General features: G+C 39.3%; 1 protein-coding gene and 2 non-coding genes across 3 annotated transcripts; 2 read left to right on the top strand and 1 right to left on the bottom strand.

The window, feature by feature from the left end:
• Window positions 1-616: 616 nt before the first annotated feature.
• On the top strand, window positions 617-15,558 carry LOC114364061 (E3 ubiquitin-protein ligase RBBP6). The gene is made up of 8 exons (XM_028320044.1): window positions 617-959; window positions 1,524-1,601; window positions 2,837-3,119; window positions 4,342-6,398; window positions 7,123-7,250; window positions 10,318-10,431; window positions 12,623-12,763; window positions 13,662-15,558. Exons 1-8 carry the CDS (start codon window positions 730-732, stop codon window positions 14,480-14,482), a joined length of 3,852 nt encoding a protein of 1,283 aa, XP_028175845.1. The 5' UTR covers window positions 617-729; the 3' UTR covers window positions 14,483-15,558.
• TRNAI-AAU (transfer RNA isoleucine (anticodon AAU)) lies at window positions 11,254-11,327 on the top strand. Its single transcript has one exon. It is a non-coding gene; the product is annotated as a tRNA-Ile (tRNA).
• On the bottom strand, window positions 11,728-11,801 carry TRNAI-AAU (transfer RNA isoleucine (anticodon AAU)). The gene has a single exon. It is a non-coding gene; the product is annotated as a tRNA-Ile (tRNA).
• Window positions 15,559-18,597: the final 3,039 nt, after the last annotated feature.

Genomic DNA, 18,597 nt, shown 5'->3' with positions numbered 1-18,597 from the left:
TTGATCTATCTTATAAGGTTCAGCCATCGTTTTCAGTGTAAGCACAATAACTTAACCAAAATTACAGTTAAATCAACCTATCTCAAAAACTATAAGAGATACTTTGATCAAACCAAAAATCGTTGAAAGAGTTAATTAGCATGCATCACCTCTATTTTTTTTAGAATTTTATACCCCGTAGTTATAAAAATAGAGGGGGGGGGACATACTTTTTACGACTTTGAGAGCTGATATCTCAAAAACCGTTCACTTTAAGAAAAATGTTTTTTAGAAAACTTTATATCATTTTAAAAGACCTTTCCATTGATACCCCACACGGGTATGTACATCGAAAAAAAAATTTTCATCCCTCAGTTACATGTATGGGGGGCCCCACCCCCAATTCTTTTTTTTACTATTTAGTGTCATAATTTTGTAGCGGTTCATACAACACATATTCCCATCAAATTTCATCACTGTAGTACTTATAGTTTCCGAGTAAATCGGCTGTGACAGACGGACAGACGGACAGACGGACAGACGGACATGACGAAACTATAAGGGTTCCGTTTTTGCCATTTTGGCTACGGAACCCTAAAAAATAACTGTCAAACGTCAAATGTCAACTGTCATTACTGTCAAGCTGTGACGCGTAAAATTTGGCGGTGTTTTGTTTTGCGAGTTCGCAAATCAAAAATCGTTGTTTTTCTTGTAATTTAGTTGTGATTTTGTGTGTGTGATGCTGTGATAATGACGGCGAAGTTTTTCGTGTACGCGGGCGGGCGCTGGTGCGCGGTGGACACGGCGACGGGGCGCGTGGCGGGCTGGCGGCGGCGCGCGCGCTTCGTGTTTTCTTCGCGGGGCCGGCTGCAGTACGCACGCTCGGCCGCGGTGCTTCGGGCTCTGCGAGCGTTGGCGGCGGGCCGGCCCTCGGCGGTGCGCGACGGAGCCCCGCTCTCGCAGTTCTGGAAGAAGTCCAGGTCTGATCAATGTTTACACCTCCGGCTTTGCATTTTGACATGATAAACAGATGATACATTGTTTGTATGCTTGAACGTAGATTTATCGTCGATGCAGAGACTTTGCCCGTCATAAACAGGCTGGAATGTCACCAATTCTTAGAATTATTTGTGTGTAACACTTAATTTGTCCTGGTAGAAAAAGTTCTAACAAGTTAAAAGCTAACTAACTACCAAAAGATAACATAAATAAACATAACAAAGTAGTCTTTTGTTACATCGAAATTGCTTACTTGATAAGCAGTGGGCTGAGTGAGCTGCTTTGTTATAAGACCAATAATTTAAGTAACACAAAAATGTCTCCAGTACTAGTATCAGTTTCTTATCTGGGTGTATATTAAGCATTCCCTTTGCCCTTTATCAGGCAGTCATTGAACATTTTTAACTTCATTAACACGATTATGAGATTCAAAAAAGTAGAACGTAGAACTATATTTTTGTATGAAGTATTACTTACTTTACTTATTGATTTACTATTTCTAACATCACCATCAGCTCACTCCCACGATCATTTGTAATTTGCAGGTCCAAGCGGCAGTCTGTGTCGAGGAAGGCCGGTTGCCGGTGCCGCCACCACTGCTGCCGGGACGCTCACCGCCACGGGTACTGAGACAGCTCTTGGTTAACTAACTTGCATTGCCGTCGCGGCGTATCATTAGCATCATTACTAACAGCTTGCTAATCACATACTAATAAACCATTTGATGAATTGAAATAATCTTTCTATCTAACCATAATAATACATGGCGCACCTTTGGTAGAACAAGAGCACAATTCTGCCGTGCTAACGATATCAGCAGTAACTCCAATATTTTGCTCTAAAAAAACTCCTGTCAGCCCATCTGAAATAGATCTCATTATGGTTTTGCCAAAAAATGGAGTTACTGCAGATATTGCTAGTACAACAGAATTCTTAAACTATTATTATTTGTATTATATTTTATGCAAATGAGAGCTAATTTTAAGCAAGAGAGATTGTGTGTTCTTCCAAAGTTGTGTTGTGTATATTACAACTTTATTTAGATTTTCATTAGACATGCTAGCGCATAGATACAGAGTTACACTCACATTAAACCTATTTTCCAACCAATTTTAATCTTAGTTCACTACAACTAGTACTTTGTTTGGTTCTCTTAAAAATGTTGCATCTGTACATGAGTTAAATTGTTAATTCCTTTATACCTTGTAATATCTTGGACTTACCATGTGCAATAGTGATTTTCTGGAATAATTCAAAATAATTGAGTATTCAATTTAAACTAGCTTGGATCCAAATCAACGCATAACCCAAATAATTTATAACTCTTTTTTTTTCTTGCACAAATCATTTAATAGAGGAAAGCTTACATTAATGGAATTTGACCTGAAACATAGTAAATCACTGAATCCTTGTAAAAACATCATTTTATTTTGTTTCACATCATACTGTGAGTGTTTGATGCAACCCCACCTGTATCATGGTAAGTGATGATGAATTAACTTATATCCAAAGAAATAAATTGATTGAGAACTGTGACCCCTTGCCAGCATTGCATAAGCGAATTTCAAGTGAATTTAAGAGTCATGAGCAGAGTAACAATTTATTATGTTATATTTTTAAAGAATCATTGAGCAATAGCAAATGCAAACTAACCACATAATAATAAAGCTGGCGATTTTACTCCGTTCCAAACATACAGGGTGCCCCCTAAAGTACTAACTGCCTTTTTAGCTACATCACTTCAAAAACATGAAAAAAATAATTCAAAACTTTTATCATGTCCTGAATGGACACTAACTTTATGGGACATTCTGTATTGATAGCCAATAGCCGACTAAAACCCTATATAATGTGTCAGGTACGCGACCTCGTCCCCGGTGTCAAAGCTAGCCGACGCGGGAGTGCAAGTGACGTCATCGCTCGGCCAGCTGTCCTCGCAGGCCGGGACCACCGCGTCTCAACACCATGACGTCATCCAGAGGACCAGCCATGTCTCTCCGAGTAAACCACTCGTCCAAGAGACGTCGTCGCCGCGGAAAATTCGTCCGAAGCCCCACTCAAAGCCGCGAGCGAAGCGCAAGCGGTCACACTCCGGAAGTCCGTTGAAGGCTGTGCAACAAAATGAAATATGTCTGACACAGGTATACTATCATAAACCATTTAATTTATTATGTCATATCTTTCCTATGTTAAAGCGTGATTGCCAGTGATTCAACAACCAAATGTCACAAAATCGCCAATTCTTCTTCTTCTTTTCGTGTCGACAACAAACCTACACAGTGTCAGCCCAAAACTCCGCCACAAGAGTGGCGTTGTCAGTAGCACTCATCAAATCCTCCTGAGTGCAGTTGTTTGGGCACTCAGGGCATGACATCAGGTGCTTCATCGACTGGGGAACAAAACCGCACCTGCACTCCATGTTTAAGTTTAAGAATCCCCACCTGACCAGATTTTACTTACTACGGCCAACCTGCCAATCTTCGAAAAGAGTTTTGAATATTTCAGAACAGGTCCTGCTGAACTAGCGATTATAAAACACATTTATTCCAAAATTTTTGTTGCATATTTCTTCGTCACTTAAAACTGAACGCTTCCTCCTAGCCTGCATCGATTACATATTTCTGAGCTCACGCGAACGTTGACCACTTAGGTTTGCACCATCTTGCTTTAACTTTAAGAAACGTCAAAAATCTGTGAAACTCCATACAAAGGGCACCGGCTATCGTTAAAGTTAGGTGCTGAAACTCAGCCTTAGTATAGATCGTTGCACCCACGATGAGGAGCCCCACCATTCTTCCACTAATGTTTGAATGTTATCGGTACACGCTAAATATCGAGCGTGCACACGCACTCTACAATAATGACGCTCGGATTGCTCGGATCAAACTTCCCGCACCCCGCGCTTCCCTCGACCAAAAATTGGTGGGGCGCGTCTTCGTGGATGAAACGATCTACAGGGTGTTGATTTCAATACTCGCCATATTTAAGGAGTTGATTAAGTAGCTTATTCTGATCACTAATAAGTAAAAAAAATTACTTCGAAAAAAATTTAAAACGAACTTTAATTTTAGTTACTCAAAGAAAATAGCTATTTACACTACCTACTTTACGTGGCTTCCTTCAGTAGGCTATCCGACATGATAAGCGAGCGATCCGCATAGCTCAACGCTGCCGCAGTGTTAACTATTGCAGTATTGCGAGCCACAGTACAGTTGATTTCGCACGGAAAATATTCGCTAAAAATTCCACTTTCGTTTGTATTTTTTTTTATAATGCGTTTATACATATAATAGATCACCTAAATACATATGGCGAGGATTGAAATCGACACCCTGTATATTATCATAACGTTCGTTGGCAAAGCCCGCAGACGCGCAGTGCAAGGAGCTGGTGATCAACGAAGATGACGTGGAGCTGTACCGCGCCTACCTGCTCGCGCACGAGCCGGCCTTCGACCTGTACCGCTTCGACGCCGACGAGGCCTACAAATTACGCGTCTTCTTCCGCATCAACCCGCTCGTGAGCGTAGAGCGGTGCGCGCGTTTAGAACGCATGCTCCGCGGTCGGACTACCAGTCAAGACATGCCGCTCGAAGACTTCGCTTCCACGCTCGGGCTCAAGGCCGTGGCCGAGCGGTCGCAGCCCGAATCTCAACGTACAAAGTACAGAATGAGGCAACGAATCGACAATGATGTCACAGTAATTGAAGACTCGGACGAAACGGATAAGGAAATGAGAAATAAGACAAGCCAAAATAAACATAAGAAAGTGAAAAGGAGAGAAGGAAGAAACCGAGACCAAATAAAGACGTTAAATGACCACGATTCCAAAGACACTAATTTGAGTAGGGATAAGAAACTTATCGCATTACAGAAGCTGCTCGAATCCTCTTCTGATGATGATGAGGATATTAATAAAAAGAATAAAGAAAGGAAACGAAAGGCATCTTTCTCTGATGCTGACGACGCTAAACGAGTAACTAGACCTAAAATGGACACAAACAAGACACAACAGGACACTTCTTCGGACGAAGACGAAAAAAGATCTAGTAGCCCCTCTTCCGACGCATGTGATGAATTAGTTAAGAAGTTAAAGAAAATATTTGAGACCGATAACAGTAAACAAAAACCATCTTCTGAAAAAGATAAAAATAAAAACGACAGATCGAAAGCCAAGAATGAGGCAAAGAAAGCAATTGACATATCGTCAGATGAAGACGATACAAATAACAGAGCACGGACGAAGAGTAAGAAAACGACTATAGACAACGCAAATAAGCCAGAAAACAAAAACGATAGGTCGAAAATTAAAAATAATGGAAAGAAAGCAATTAATGACACGTCATCCAACAAAGAGGATAAACTCAATAGAGCAAGGATGAAAAATAAAAACACGCTAGAAATCTCATCGAGTGAGGACGATGATACGAACCGTATAACTAGTAATGGAAATAAAATTAACACAAATAAACCAGAAAACAAAAATGACAAATCGAAAACTAAGACTGATGGAAAGAAAGCGATTGATGGCACGTCATCCAATGAAGAGGATAAACTTAATAGAGCAAAAACAAAAAATAAAAACTCGCGAGAAAGCTCGTCGTCAAGTGAAGTCGAAGATACGGAAGAATCCTCATCTGATGAAGATGACGACTCTACTGATGAAAGTAATGGAAACCAAAAGACTCAAAAATCGTCTTCAGATGAAGACTTCGAAGTGAATAAGAGAAAAGTTAAAAAGTTAAAAAAATCTGGCGTCAGAAATAAAAGGTCAAGTTTAAGAAATGATAAAAAGAAACAATATATCGAAGTGTCCTCGTCTGATGATGAGGACAATACAATAAACAGAATGAGGCTCAGAAACAAAAATCCTACTCGAGAAGACTCAAGTTCATCAGACAGTGAAGATGTAAATAATAAAATAACGACTAAAACTAATAACCAAAAGACGGTAACAGAGTCTTCTTCCGATGAAGAAGAAACCGAAAATGTTAGAGCGAACACTAACAAAAATGCTAAACAGGCGACATCTTCAGATGAGTTCGACGATACGAACAAGACGTTGTGGAGGAAAAACCAAAAGAAACATACTGCAGATAATGATGAATCCGAAGACGAAAACACGAACAAAATGAGGACTAGAAACCAGAATCAGGTTCAATCTTCTTCCAATACCACGAAAACGAAGAGCAAAAACACGAAAACGAACGCGAAAACATCGGGCGAAGATACAGATAAAGAGAATAAAGCTGAAGATATGAAGAAAAGGTTGAGAAACAAATCGAACGTCACCGTGATCAGCTCCAGCTCGGGCGAAGAAAAAAATTATGATGATGAGTTCGCCAGGAAGGCCAAGGTGTCGAAAGTCGTGAAACGCCTGAAGAAACGGATACGAGCTGCTCCTAAGCCCAGCGAAACTTCGTGAGTGTTTTACAATTTTATACTTTTTTATTAGATTTTTTCATGCCTTAATTTTCAAGTAGTGATTGCACCTTAATCCAGTATTAGAAGGACTAAGTGCCATTTATCATTTTGTTATTAGTGGACACTGAACGAGCTTACGCCTACATTGGCATAGATTTTAATAAACAGTAACGAATTCTAACAAATCTGTGAACTAGCCTGATGCCAAAGCTATAATAACATTGTACATTTTCTACAAATTATCACTCGTATGATGTTGTTACACGTTACGTGTGGCCTTTGAAACGTTACACGTAGCGTGTGATACTTTACACGTGACGTGTGACACGTTGCATGTGATTTGTGGCACGTTACGCGTGACATGGCGTGTGATACTTAACACGTGACGTTTGTCATGTGGTGTGTGAATGTGTAATATAGATAACCCACGCTGACCTGTCCCACCAAACTCAATGACAGGGGGGCGCTACCTTCGTTCAACTATATGGTTTCCAACATGGCAAAAATCGAAACCAGCGATCCGGTATTGACGGTGGCGCCCCGCTGTCAATGTCATGGATAGGACAGTTCAGTTCAGGAACTATACCTTACACGTGACGTGTGATATTAACACGTGGCGTGTGACACTTTACATGTGTCGTGTGACACTTTACACGTGTCACACGACGTCACGTGTCGTGCGTCGTATATGTCGTAACGTTTGCCGTGTGTCGTGTGGCAGGCGCGTGTATTCCACGCTGGAGGACCAGGCCATCGTGTCGTGGGTGTCGGCGGGTCGCGAGCGGCTCGTCAACGGGAACGCCGTGTGGCAGGAGCTGCAGACACGGTTCTACTCCATCGCCGGACGCAGTGAGTCGCAAGAATATTGTTACCATCATCATCATCATCATTTCAGCCACAGGGGAGCTGCAGACCCGGTTCCACTCCAAAATCAAAAATATTTATTCAGTTTAGACTACAAGTGGCACTTATGAACGTCAAAATATTATTATAGAAAATAATAAAAAAAGAAAAGGTAGCCCTTATGGGGCACTTTACATGTCTCCTTATCTTTTGGGCCCTACCTACTTTTGATGTAATTTTATAGGAGATCACAGCCGGGCAGCCTTACGAAATGTAAAATCTTACTAGCCATAATACGAGTAAAGACCGTTTCATCCACTCGGACGCGCCCCACCAATTGTTGGTCTCGGTCGCGCGGGGAGTTTGATCCGAGCGATCCGAGCGGCATTATTGTAGTGTGCGTGTAACACTCAAACATTAGCGAAATAATGGTGGGGCGCGTCGTCGTTGATGAAACGATCTACAGGGTGGAATTTTGTAATGCCACCTGGAGGGAAAGTACTCTTAATACTGTAGATAGAACATTTTACTCAAAGAAAACATTCCTTTATTTTTTAAAGAAAGAGAACTGCATTCAAAGTTTTTCTAAATTTTTTCGAAAATTCACCACCATACCATGTAATTTTCTGTAAATAATTAAAATAATTTAAGATTGCATGGTTTTCCTTTCATTTGATTTATCAAGTTTGTTAGAGAGATTTCATCCTTACACTTAACCCTATAGTCTTTTTCACGTAAGATGATCCGTATGACACTTCAAGGTTATCTGGGGGCACGGCAGTGCCCCCGCCAAGTCGAGCGCGAAGCAAACACTGCCGTACCATCCTTTACTGGAACCATTTCGCCGCATTTTCAGGCCCCTATTTGAGAACCTCTGGATAAGACCAGAACGCAGAAATTTTCGTCATCTAGTAAGCTATAATCACATACTTTAAATCCAAAATTTCAAGTCTGTAGGTCATTTAGTTCCGAAGTTAAGCGAAAGCAAAGTTTCGCATTTACGACACTCACTCACTCACTCACTCACTGATGATCATCAAAATAGAACTAGTACTTCCCATTAACTCAGAGGGCTGAAATTTGGTACAGAGTTAGGGTTTAATGGCCACATAAAGGGAAAACTATAAAAACTAGGAAAATCGAAGATCTGGAGTAACCACATTCATAATCAATACTACTCCGGCCCCGTGGTGTTCGCCTGTATCGCTCACCGCTAGATGGCGCTAGCACTAGCAAGCGGTGTCCAGATTTTTTTCCTTTCTAGAGAAAGTCGTCGATTAAGTTGAATGTTGTGTAATTTGCATTTCGTTGATTTCGTTTATTATACTGTAAGGTTCGCTTTCAGGCCACTGATTGGTGCAATGGTGTCATGGAGCACCTGGTTTTGTCACCCTTCAACGGCCAAGACACACAACATTAACTATAATAATAAAGAAATCGCAGTAAGGAACCATAGACTTGGCACGACTTTGTCTAGATTTCATTACTTTTTAGAGATAAACAAGCAGCTCCATCGAGACTTGGCTAGTTTTTTACAGAATGTTTTTGGTGGGATCCATATTACGCATACTACATATGCAGAATATTTTTGAAAAAATATTTGTATTTTATTAGCAATATAATAAAAAAAAATAACTACCTTGTCTTGAAATATATAGTAAAATCTGAGTCTATTGATTATATTTTAATTAAATACGATGTAAAAATATCATTTATTTCATGTACGCAATGTGTGAAACGGAATAAATTTAGTGCTGGGGTATTTCTTGTATAATAAAATCGATTATTTCCGCGGTTCATTAATCGATTGCAGTGAATACTTAGTTATTAAAAACATCACAAAAATCAACTATATTTTTCGATTATTGACTTTAATAAACGCATTAAAAATAAATTAATGGTTTTTAATTTAAAGAAACAGAACCAGTACTTTTTAGGAATCGTTTTTTTGAACATGAACCATGAAATTTGAATATTATCAATAAAAAATTGTTACAATAATATTTGTAATTGTAAAAAACATGTTTTTTGTTAAATAACACCTATACAAAATATTTCTCTAAAAGTAGGTTTTACTAACTCTTCGAAAAAAATCGATAGATAAATCGCTATGGTTTAGTTATGTGACATCTCTAAATCTTTCAAACTCGAAACGTCATACGGATCATCTTAGGTGAAAAAGACTATAACGATCGATGCAATAAAAATAAAGGGTGTAATTTTAAACAAATTTTACTTGGTTCGATTCCCAGGTGTGGCAAGCCAATTTTTAGAAATCTTTGAATGCAGTTCTATTTCTTTTCCTAAATTAAGGAATGTTTCCTTTGAGTAAAATTTTCTATCTACAGTATTAAGAGTACTTTCCCTCCAGGTGGCATTACAAAATTCCACCCTGTATAACGGTCGTGGGTCCCGTCTCGGCCTCGTGTCTTTCTCCTGTCTCTGTCGCGGTGCGAACCGCCTCCTAAAAAGTGCTCTTTGGGAGCTTACTTGCATAAATAAATATACTCGGCATCAAATAAATCGCACCTCCCGCGACAAGCACTTATCAAACGTATGTATCCCCACTTCCCACCAACGTTGGTACCATTTGAAAGCCTAGTTCTAAACTTCATTTCATTAAAGGAAAGGTTTTTACCCCAAAAATGTGTCTTTACAAGGATCCAGAGTCAGTTCTTCAAAAAATAGGTAGTTACGCTATAGCCATTTTTTATGACTATAAAACTGTTAAGTTAGGATTAATCGTTATCCATCTGTTAAAGAGGACACTTGAGATCTTTATTTAGTTTTATAACCATAAAAATTGGTCTAATTGATCCCAGAAGTGAGCCCAAAGTGAGGTCTATTTTCAAGTCACATTTGTGGTATATGTTAATCATTTATTTAGAAATGAAATGTATTTTTCTTTAAGGATATTTATTGGGCTTTCAAATAACACCAATATTGTTGGGGTACCATAATTGTGTCAGAAGAAACTCTTTAAAGTTCGCGTCGCGAAAGGTGCGGTTTATTTGATGTTGAGTGTATTTTATTTTGATTTGATGGTATTGCAACGTTCGTTTGCGTGTGTCAGGCCGCACGTGGCACTCGCTGCGCAACCGCTACCTGCGGCACATCCTGCCGGCGCTGGGCCGCCTGGCGCTGCCGCCCGCGCAGATCGCCCGCCTGCGAGCCGCCGCCGCACAGGGTGAGACACGCGAATTACAACATACAGCGTGTTTGGTAAATGGGTATATGAGCCGACACTAGCCCAAGTTAACATGGGCATATAAATGGTATGGTGAAGTCATAAAATTGATATCTTCATTTTAATTATTTAAATTTTCATACAAATTGGATTTTATAAAATTTATTTTGTATGAAAATATAAAAAAATTAAATGACGATATCAAATTTCTGTCTTCACCATACCATTTATATGCCCACGTTAACATGGGCTAGTGTCGGCTCATATAACCATTTACCTAACACCCTATATTTATTTATTAATTTCACATGCCAGCTACGCTGGTGAGATAAGCTGCACCTCTTTTTAATTTAAGACCACATATTTTATTGTACCACATTATCTCGGTGAATAAATAATCTTTGAATCTTTGAATCTAAACTTTCGCGTTGCTCAATTGAATTATTACAATATTACATGTATTTGACTAACGTTTCGACCGAGTTGCACCGGCCGTGGTCACAGGCTGGCTGGAGAACCGGTGCAACTCGGTCGAAACGTCAGTCAAATACATACATGTAAAATTTCAATGTTACCTATCTGCGTATCGCGTTAAAACCTGTTTTAAATTAATATTTATTTATTTACTAGTGACCGCACGCGACTTCGTCGGAAGAATTTCAGTTTTCACAGAGTTATTAACAATTTTCATGTTTAGGTAAAAATACCAAACTTCTCGCAATGTTTGTTGGATTATTGTATTACTGTAATCTGTATTACCTATTTTCATCTTGTGCCAACGAATCTCCTCGTTGACCGTACTATTTCGCCCGAACGAACATCGGCCCATTAGCTCAGTTGGTTAGAGCGTCGTGCTAATAACGCGAAGGTCGCGGGTTCGATCCCCTCATGGGCCAATATCTTTTTTTTTTCGGGAACAAAAATATAAATTTTCCATGAAATATAAAATTCTGTTTTACATTTATATCTGTATACATTTTTTTTAATATGCACCACAATTACTACATAGTATAAAACAAAGTCGCCGTCTGTCCCTATAATGCTTAGATTTTTAAAACTACGTAACGGATTTTGATACAGTTTTTTTAATGAATAGAGTGATTCAAGAGGAAGGTTTTTAAGTATGCTTCGTACCCGTGCGAAGCCGGGGTAGGTCGCTAGTAAAACAATAAAGCTGAGTTGCACCACCGTATTTTACTTTAACAAACATCAAAATCTGTCAAACTTCACACATAAATACCGGTTATTTCAAAGTTAAATAAATTTTCCAGTACCCAGTCGTGCAAAAATATTTAGTGGCCCATGAGGGGATCGAACCCGCGACCTTCGCGTTATTAGCACGACGCTCTAACCAACTGAGCTAATGGGCCGATGTCTCTGTTGGCAAAAGTACAAATACCCACAATATCATTTTAGTTTTAAGATAAAAGGTGATTTATTGCGCTAAGATAGTATTTTTATAACACATTTTATTATTATAATAATCTGTTGTAAAATATGATTAATTTTATCTATTAGATTGGTAATACAAGGATTAGTTCTGCTAAAAATACCTGTCTTTTGTTGTATGAAAAGTCATTAAAAGAGAAGCTCCGAAAAAGTCCCAATCGATTCTGAATTTTTCTTGATTGAGTATTATCACTGGTTTCATTATAATGCACATTTTACGCGACCGAACTGGGTTTTGTGTTCATATATTGTGGAATTTGTAGACCTTCTTTCTTCACATATTTTTGTGAGTAGTGGAATAATCCATCCACTTGATCATTAAAAAACATCGCATCTGTTCACCTGGGTGAAATAATTCTTAGGTGAACAAAGGTGACAGCAAAGGTTCCCGTGAAATGAGGACACTAAAAATCCTCTTTGTATTATTCATCTGGGTGGAATAACTCTTTTAAAGAGCACTATTGGTTATCGGTGTCAACTAAAGTCCGGTTGCCGAGTACATAAAATTTCGTCCAATGACTTGAAGCTACCGATCCTTATCGCTCACACGTAAGTTATTGCTGTCGCGCTCGCACACTCACTGCGGCCGCGCGTCGCACAGTCGCGACAGCAATGTAATTACGCGCGAGAGATAAGGATGGGTAGCTTGGGGTCATTGGACGAAATTCTGTCTGCTCGGCGACTGGACTTTACCCAATATTATTGTATCGTAAATCGTAAGCTAAGCCTGTGCATTGTGCAGGCTGCATGCGGCGCGGCAACAAGCAGGCCTCGATCTTCGCGCAGACGCCCGTCACCGGCGCCTCCACGCGCCGAAAGCGCCCTCCGCCGCCCGAATCGTCGCCAGAGCGCGGCCTGAGGGACCAAAGCAAGACTGACACCGGTGAGTCACTTTATAATAAAGCTAATTAAAATAGGATCTCGTATCACTGGTTTCGCAGCGTTTATCAGCCGTAGTACAGTCGCGCATACTGCAATAGTTCGGACATGTCTCAAGGCGGGATGACAACTCCATAGAACGACTGGTCGTCCAAGGGAAAGTCGAAGGAACCCCATCGCGTGACAGGTCACCAATGCGCTGGACCGACTAAGTGAAATCGGCAGTGGGAGACGGCGTATGAGACTGCACCAGACAGTCTGCCAATAGAGAGATGGCGGGAGATCGTGCGGAGTGAACAACGCCTTAACGTGACCACGCTCTGCCAAGAGAAATCATTTATATCATCATTTCAGCCACAGAATGTCCACTGCTGAACATAGACCTCCTCCTATGGTGTCCATATTGACTGGTTAGTAACGACCTGCATCCAGCGCCTTCTTGCTACCTTTATGAGGTCGTTAGTCTACCTTGTGACGTCCCACGCTGCGATTTCCTTGCTGCCCCACTGGCCGACAGGGGGCGTAGTGTGAGTACGTCAAACGTATTCGATGTCGACTCCATGAAAAAGGGACATTAAATGTATGACAGATTGTACAGCGCCCTTAGCGGAAACTTTGAAGAACTAACATTTTCGATTATTTTTTTAACGCGCTTACTAGTGACGACATTTGATGTAAACTCACACTCGGCCCTCAGTTCTACGTACTATGTGCTCTGCCCATTGCCACTTCAGCAACGCCTATAAAGAAATTTTCATTTTCATTTGTGTTTTCGTTTCAAATAAAGGTTTTTCTATTTTATTCTAAAAAAATGTTCTACTTTACTTACCTGTTGTAATAAAATAAATAAGGTAAATAATGAACAAAATAAAGAAATAAATTAAATAAATATCTGTTTCCAGAAAACCGTCCGAACCCGCAGGCGCGGGAAATGCCGAAACTTCGAATATTGCGCTCCAGCGCCGCCCACGAGAGTGACCATGCATCCTCCGACGCGCGCGGGACACACGGGGACAAGGAAGGGGACACGCCCGTCATGAAACGGGACAAGAAGCGCGAGTTGTCCCGCACGCCTACTTATGAACAGCTGACTCGCCAATTCGCGGCGCGGTCACGATCCACGCCCGCTGCCAGCCCTGTACTACAAAATAGGGACAAAACACCGGAGAAATCGTCCAGACGTACGCGTAACTCGTCGCATGTCCGAGACGAATCGCAGACGAGCGATCAATCTCCCGCCCGGGACAAGTTGCGGACCCGGGACAAGTCGCACGGAGACAAATCTCAGACGAGTGAAAAATCACGTACTCACGACAGGCCGCACGCTAAAGGCGGATCTCAAACGAGTGACCAGTCACCCACCCGGGACAAGTCGAACACTCGCGATAAATCTCGCAAAGATAAGTCGCGCACTAAAGACAGATCACAAACGAGCGACAAATCGCATAGCCGGGACAAGTCGCACAGTAAAGACAAATCAAAAGCGAGCGATAAGTCACCCACCCGAGACAAATCGCGTACCCGGGACAAGTCGCAGACCAAAGACAGGTCTCAAACTAGCGACAAGTCAAGCACTCGCGACAAATCGCGTACCCGGGACAAATCTCAAAAGTCTGAAAAGTCCCCCACTCGCGACAAGCCGCGGACGCACGAGCCAAAGACTCGCGACAAATCGCAACCACGGACGAGAAAGTTGTACAACCCTAACGCAGTGCTCCGCTGACGTCCAAGTGCATTATAAGTGGCCGGTTCACCATTTTGTTGTCGACTGTAGTACAGTCAGCGCCAAATAGTTAGTGACACCCAAAGTAGCCAAAAAGATCGCAACACTTCTGTGTTACAATAAAAGTTTGTCATCTTTTTGGCCACTTTGGTTGTCACAGAATTATTTGACACTGACTGTAGGCACGCCGGTCGGTCGTATAGAAGTTTTGAATCATTTAAAAATAAATATAAATTGAAATATTTTTAATAAAATCATGATTTGATCATGTATCGGAGAACGTTCGTGTGGTTTCGTTAATTTTAAAGCTAGTTTAGTGATTTTTCATGTGTTCAAGTATGTATGATATTAATAAATCTGTCAAATTGTAACTGAATGGATTCCCATTAGTATTTTAAAAAGACAAGTTTATTATTTTCGATTTTAGCATTGCATAAAATGTTCCAACAATTTATTATGGATTGAGGATTATGTGCCTACTTTAAAATGTTTTCATTATGTTAATATTATGCTTAAGAAGCTTTGAACGTGATAATGCATATGACCAATTAACATAATTAAACTACTGGGAAATGTATACAAATACAAGAAATGTGTATCGTTCTTTATTAACGTTACACAGCCAAGGTTTTGTATACATTTCCTAGGACACAAAATTTTTATTTCAAATATGTAATCCTGATTGGCTTTTTATCCTTGTAAGTTTTCAGTCTAAACTAAATACATTGATCATAAAGCAATATTGTTACTCGATTAATGTAATAAACGTACGTTTTAATAAACGACGGAGACTTTTTCAAACAAACGACAGAAAGTGTCACATTGTGTTTATAGGAACTTGATTCAAGTGTAAATAGTATGTTAACTACCTCTTAAAGCCCGATGCCCGCCCTAGGAACAAAGGAACGTGCATGCTTTTTTCCATTCTTAAAAATACCGCGTATTATGTGACGTCACGTGCACGCCTACTTCCACATACCTACGAAATATTTTATTTTTATGTGTTTTAACTTTCATACATTTAAAACACTCCTTTAATCTATATTGCCAAAACTGAAATTAATTCCTTACATATACAGGGTGTTTGGTAAATGGGTATATGAGCCGACATGACACTAGCCCATGTTAACATGGGCATACAAATACCTAACACCCTGTATAAAAAAATGTACTTCACTCGGTTAGATTGTGCTCTTTATTAATACATTCTTGCTTGTGCTACGCTTATGTTGAATGCTGTGTGGAGTGTATGGTTTCGGCGGGCAGAGGCTGTTTTGTGAAATGTGTTCTTCCATTTCTTTCAAAGAAAGGTTCATATCGAAGAGTGAAGTAAGAATTAAGTTACTTTATGTCATGTCGAGAGATCTTGAATATTTTAATAAATGAATCTTGTTACACAATTTTGTTTTTATGAGATTATCCTTCCGCACCTGGCAGCCGTGACGTCACATCGCAGCCAAGTGTGCAGTTAACTCTACACACTACTGTTTTAATACTGGCAATTCCCCTATTCTAAGCACTTTGGGACAACCAAAATGGCATGGTAGCGTGCCACGAGCGGGCGCTGCTCGTATTGAATTTATTAGAAGACGAGTGTAGTATTTTTATCTTCTATGTAATATACAGGGTATGTAGAGGGATGTAAATAAAAGCCTTTAGTTGTGGGAGGTTCACTTTACTGAGGCGCGAGTCACGAGAGTCGGCGGGACACAACAAAAACGAAATACAGGGTGTAATCAATTGTACATACAACCAATTTTAGGCTTATTCCACTATTCCCCATTGACAAATCCCCGTCAACGGGGATTAGTGAACTTTTTGTTCACTATTCCCCGTTAACGCCAATTGGAACTTATAAAATCAAAATAAAATCCCAAATTTTACTTTGGAAGATGCCTACATTTTAACTTCTTTGTACACAAAAGAATAAGGCTTTCTTAAGGTAGGGTAAACCAGAGAGTGATTGCCCACTGGTAGTGATTGCCCGCTTTAAGAATAATATTGTCAGGTGCTGACTTTGAATCACTCTAGTTAGATTTGAATTTACTAAGTAGATGGCTCCGAGATCAATGTACAGTAGATTTAAAATTTACAATAGGAAACACTAAAAAAAAAATTATTTTGAAATTTTGAAGACTGTACTACTAGAATTTAAGTTTAATGTTTTGTTTTATTTATTTAAAGCCTATTTTGTCATTTTTGATTATTGATTATTTTGTTTAAAGATACTGGGCAATTACTGTGCTTTGATGTGGGCAATTAGTGTATGTAATGGGCAATGACTGTACTTTTTGGAGGATTTTAAATTTATTTCAATATTTTCTAAGTTACGTAAGTTTTAACTAAAAACTGTTAATATTCTGTTTAACAGTTTATTGAGTTATAAGAAAAAAGTTATAAATGGTCGATAATTAAAATACTTTCTTTAATTTTTCATCTCAATGAGTTTGAAATCTTTAAGTGGGCAATAGCTATACGGTTTACCCTACGTTCCAAGATGAGTTTTTGGATTGGCCTGTGGAGGATAATATGTCCCGCCGACTGCTATACACAATAATCAAACAAATGATCAGTGATAAATTGTTATAATAATAATACATACAGAACTCAATAATTTGATATCTTTTTTACATTATTTTTAAAATTAACATTCACAATAGTTTTTTTTATTCTTTTGCCAGGCCGACGCTAAACATTTTTTGCCGAAAAATTCACCAATTTTTGTTGACTACAGATACATTGTTTAAAAAAATTATATACTTTTGTTACTAGGACATCATCTAAACTTAAAAAAATAATATTATGTACAAACATTCCTGTATAAGGTTTAAGGATTTCACAAAACAAGTCCAACTTAAGTTTAAAAACTTCAATATCTCCATTACTATAGTTCTAGCGCTTAACTCAGTCAGTGTCTGATATAATTATGGGAGTAGCACGGGAGGAGGCAGCGTTGCCAGACGTCCCGATTTTTAAATCAAATTTAAATGTCCCGCGCGGGACAGGCTCGGTCCCGCTTTTCGGAGAGAGACACTCACTTCACCAGACTATTGTTTTAAACGCCATATTATTCTAAAGAATAAAACTTTTTTAACTTTTTTTATTCTAAAGGCGAATTTAACGATAGAGTAAATCTGATTTAAAATATATTTTTTTTGTTAAAATACATTTTCTATGGCTACTTTTGCTATCTATTGTCACGTAAACGTAATTTTAAGTCAAATAAAAAGATAAATATTTGAAAACCTTTGATTATATACGTTTTTTTACTATGTCCCGCTTCTGACGGAAGAATCCCACTCAAAAAGTAACAAAGTCCCGACTTGGCGAAAAAAAAAGCTGGCAACGCTGAGTGACATTGACATATTATTATGACGTGACAGAGCACACAAATCTGAATTGTCGCTGACATTAACGTTTCAAAAACACCTTTCCGTGCCGCTCCGCTCCGTTCCATACCTCAGGCACTGACTGAGTTAAGACCTAGACCAATAAACTGAAATATCTTCAATATTTTTTTTCTACAGTCCTATAAAATCTCGTGGACATTTGATTTGGTGCACTTCTATTAATACACGACAATATATTTTAGTTTCCAGAACGTTCTCCAGCCACAAAATGGCGGCCCAATAATTTCAACATACCCGCGTCTAACATCCATTCTACGCTCTCTAAAATTTATCTTCCAGGCGAGGGCAGCCCTGAGAAAATATAACAAATACTCAAATAAACTCTAATCGTAACTAACACAGACAGCAGGCGCTGTAGACAGTGCTTAATACGTTAACCGAATCGTCGAACTGCTTTGTACAGCGACAGCACATTAGACTACACATGTTTATAGTAAAATAACACCATTACAACTAGCTACATCATAAGTGCCACAATGTTTAGCTCGACGTGCTGTCGTCCGTACATAGTCTTATTCGAGTCGTTCATACACTAATAATAATAATAATAATAATATCAATAAAATGGTAAAATTTTAGTCAACACTTCATAAAAATATTATTCATTGTACCTACTTATTGGACAAACCAGATTAAAATGAAAATTATAACTTGAAAAAATCGAACTGCCTAAGGCGGGAATAGAACCCACGACCTTTCGCTTGC

The sequence above is a fragment of the Ostrinia furnacalis genome, unplaced genomic scaffold, assembly GCF_004193835.3.
Source record: "Ostrinia furnacalis isolate ACB-3 unplaced genomic scaffold, ASM419383v2 OfSCF7343, whole genome shotgun sequence".
Classification (NCBI taxonomy): Eukaryota; Metazoa; Arthropoda; class Insecta; order Lepidoptera; family Crambidae; genus Ostrinia; species Ostrinia furnacalis.
The sequence above is the reverse complement of the archived record's forward strand: the minus strand, read 5'-3'. Positions and strand labels throughout refer to the sequence as shown.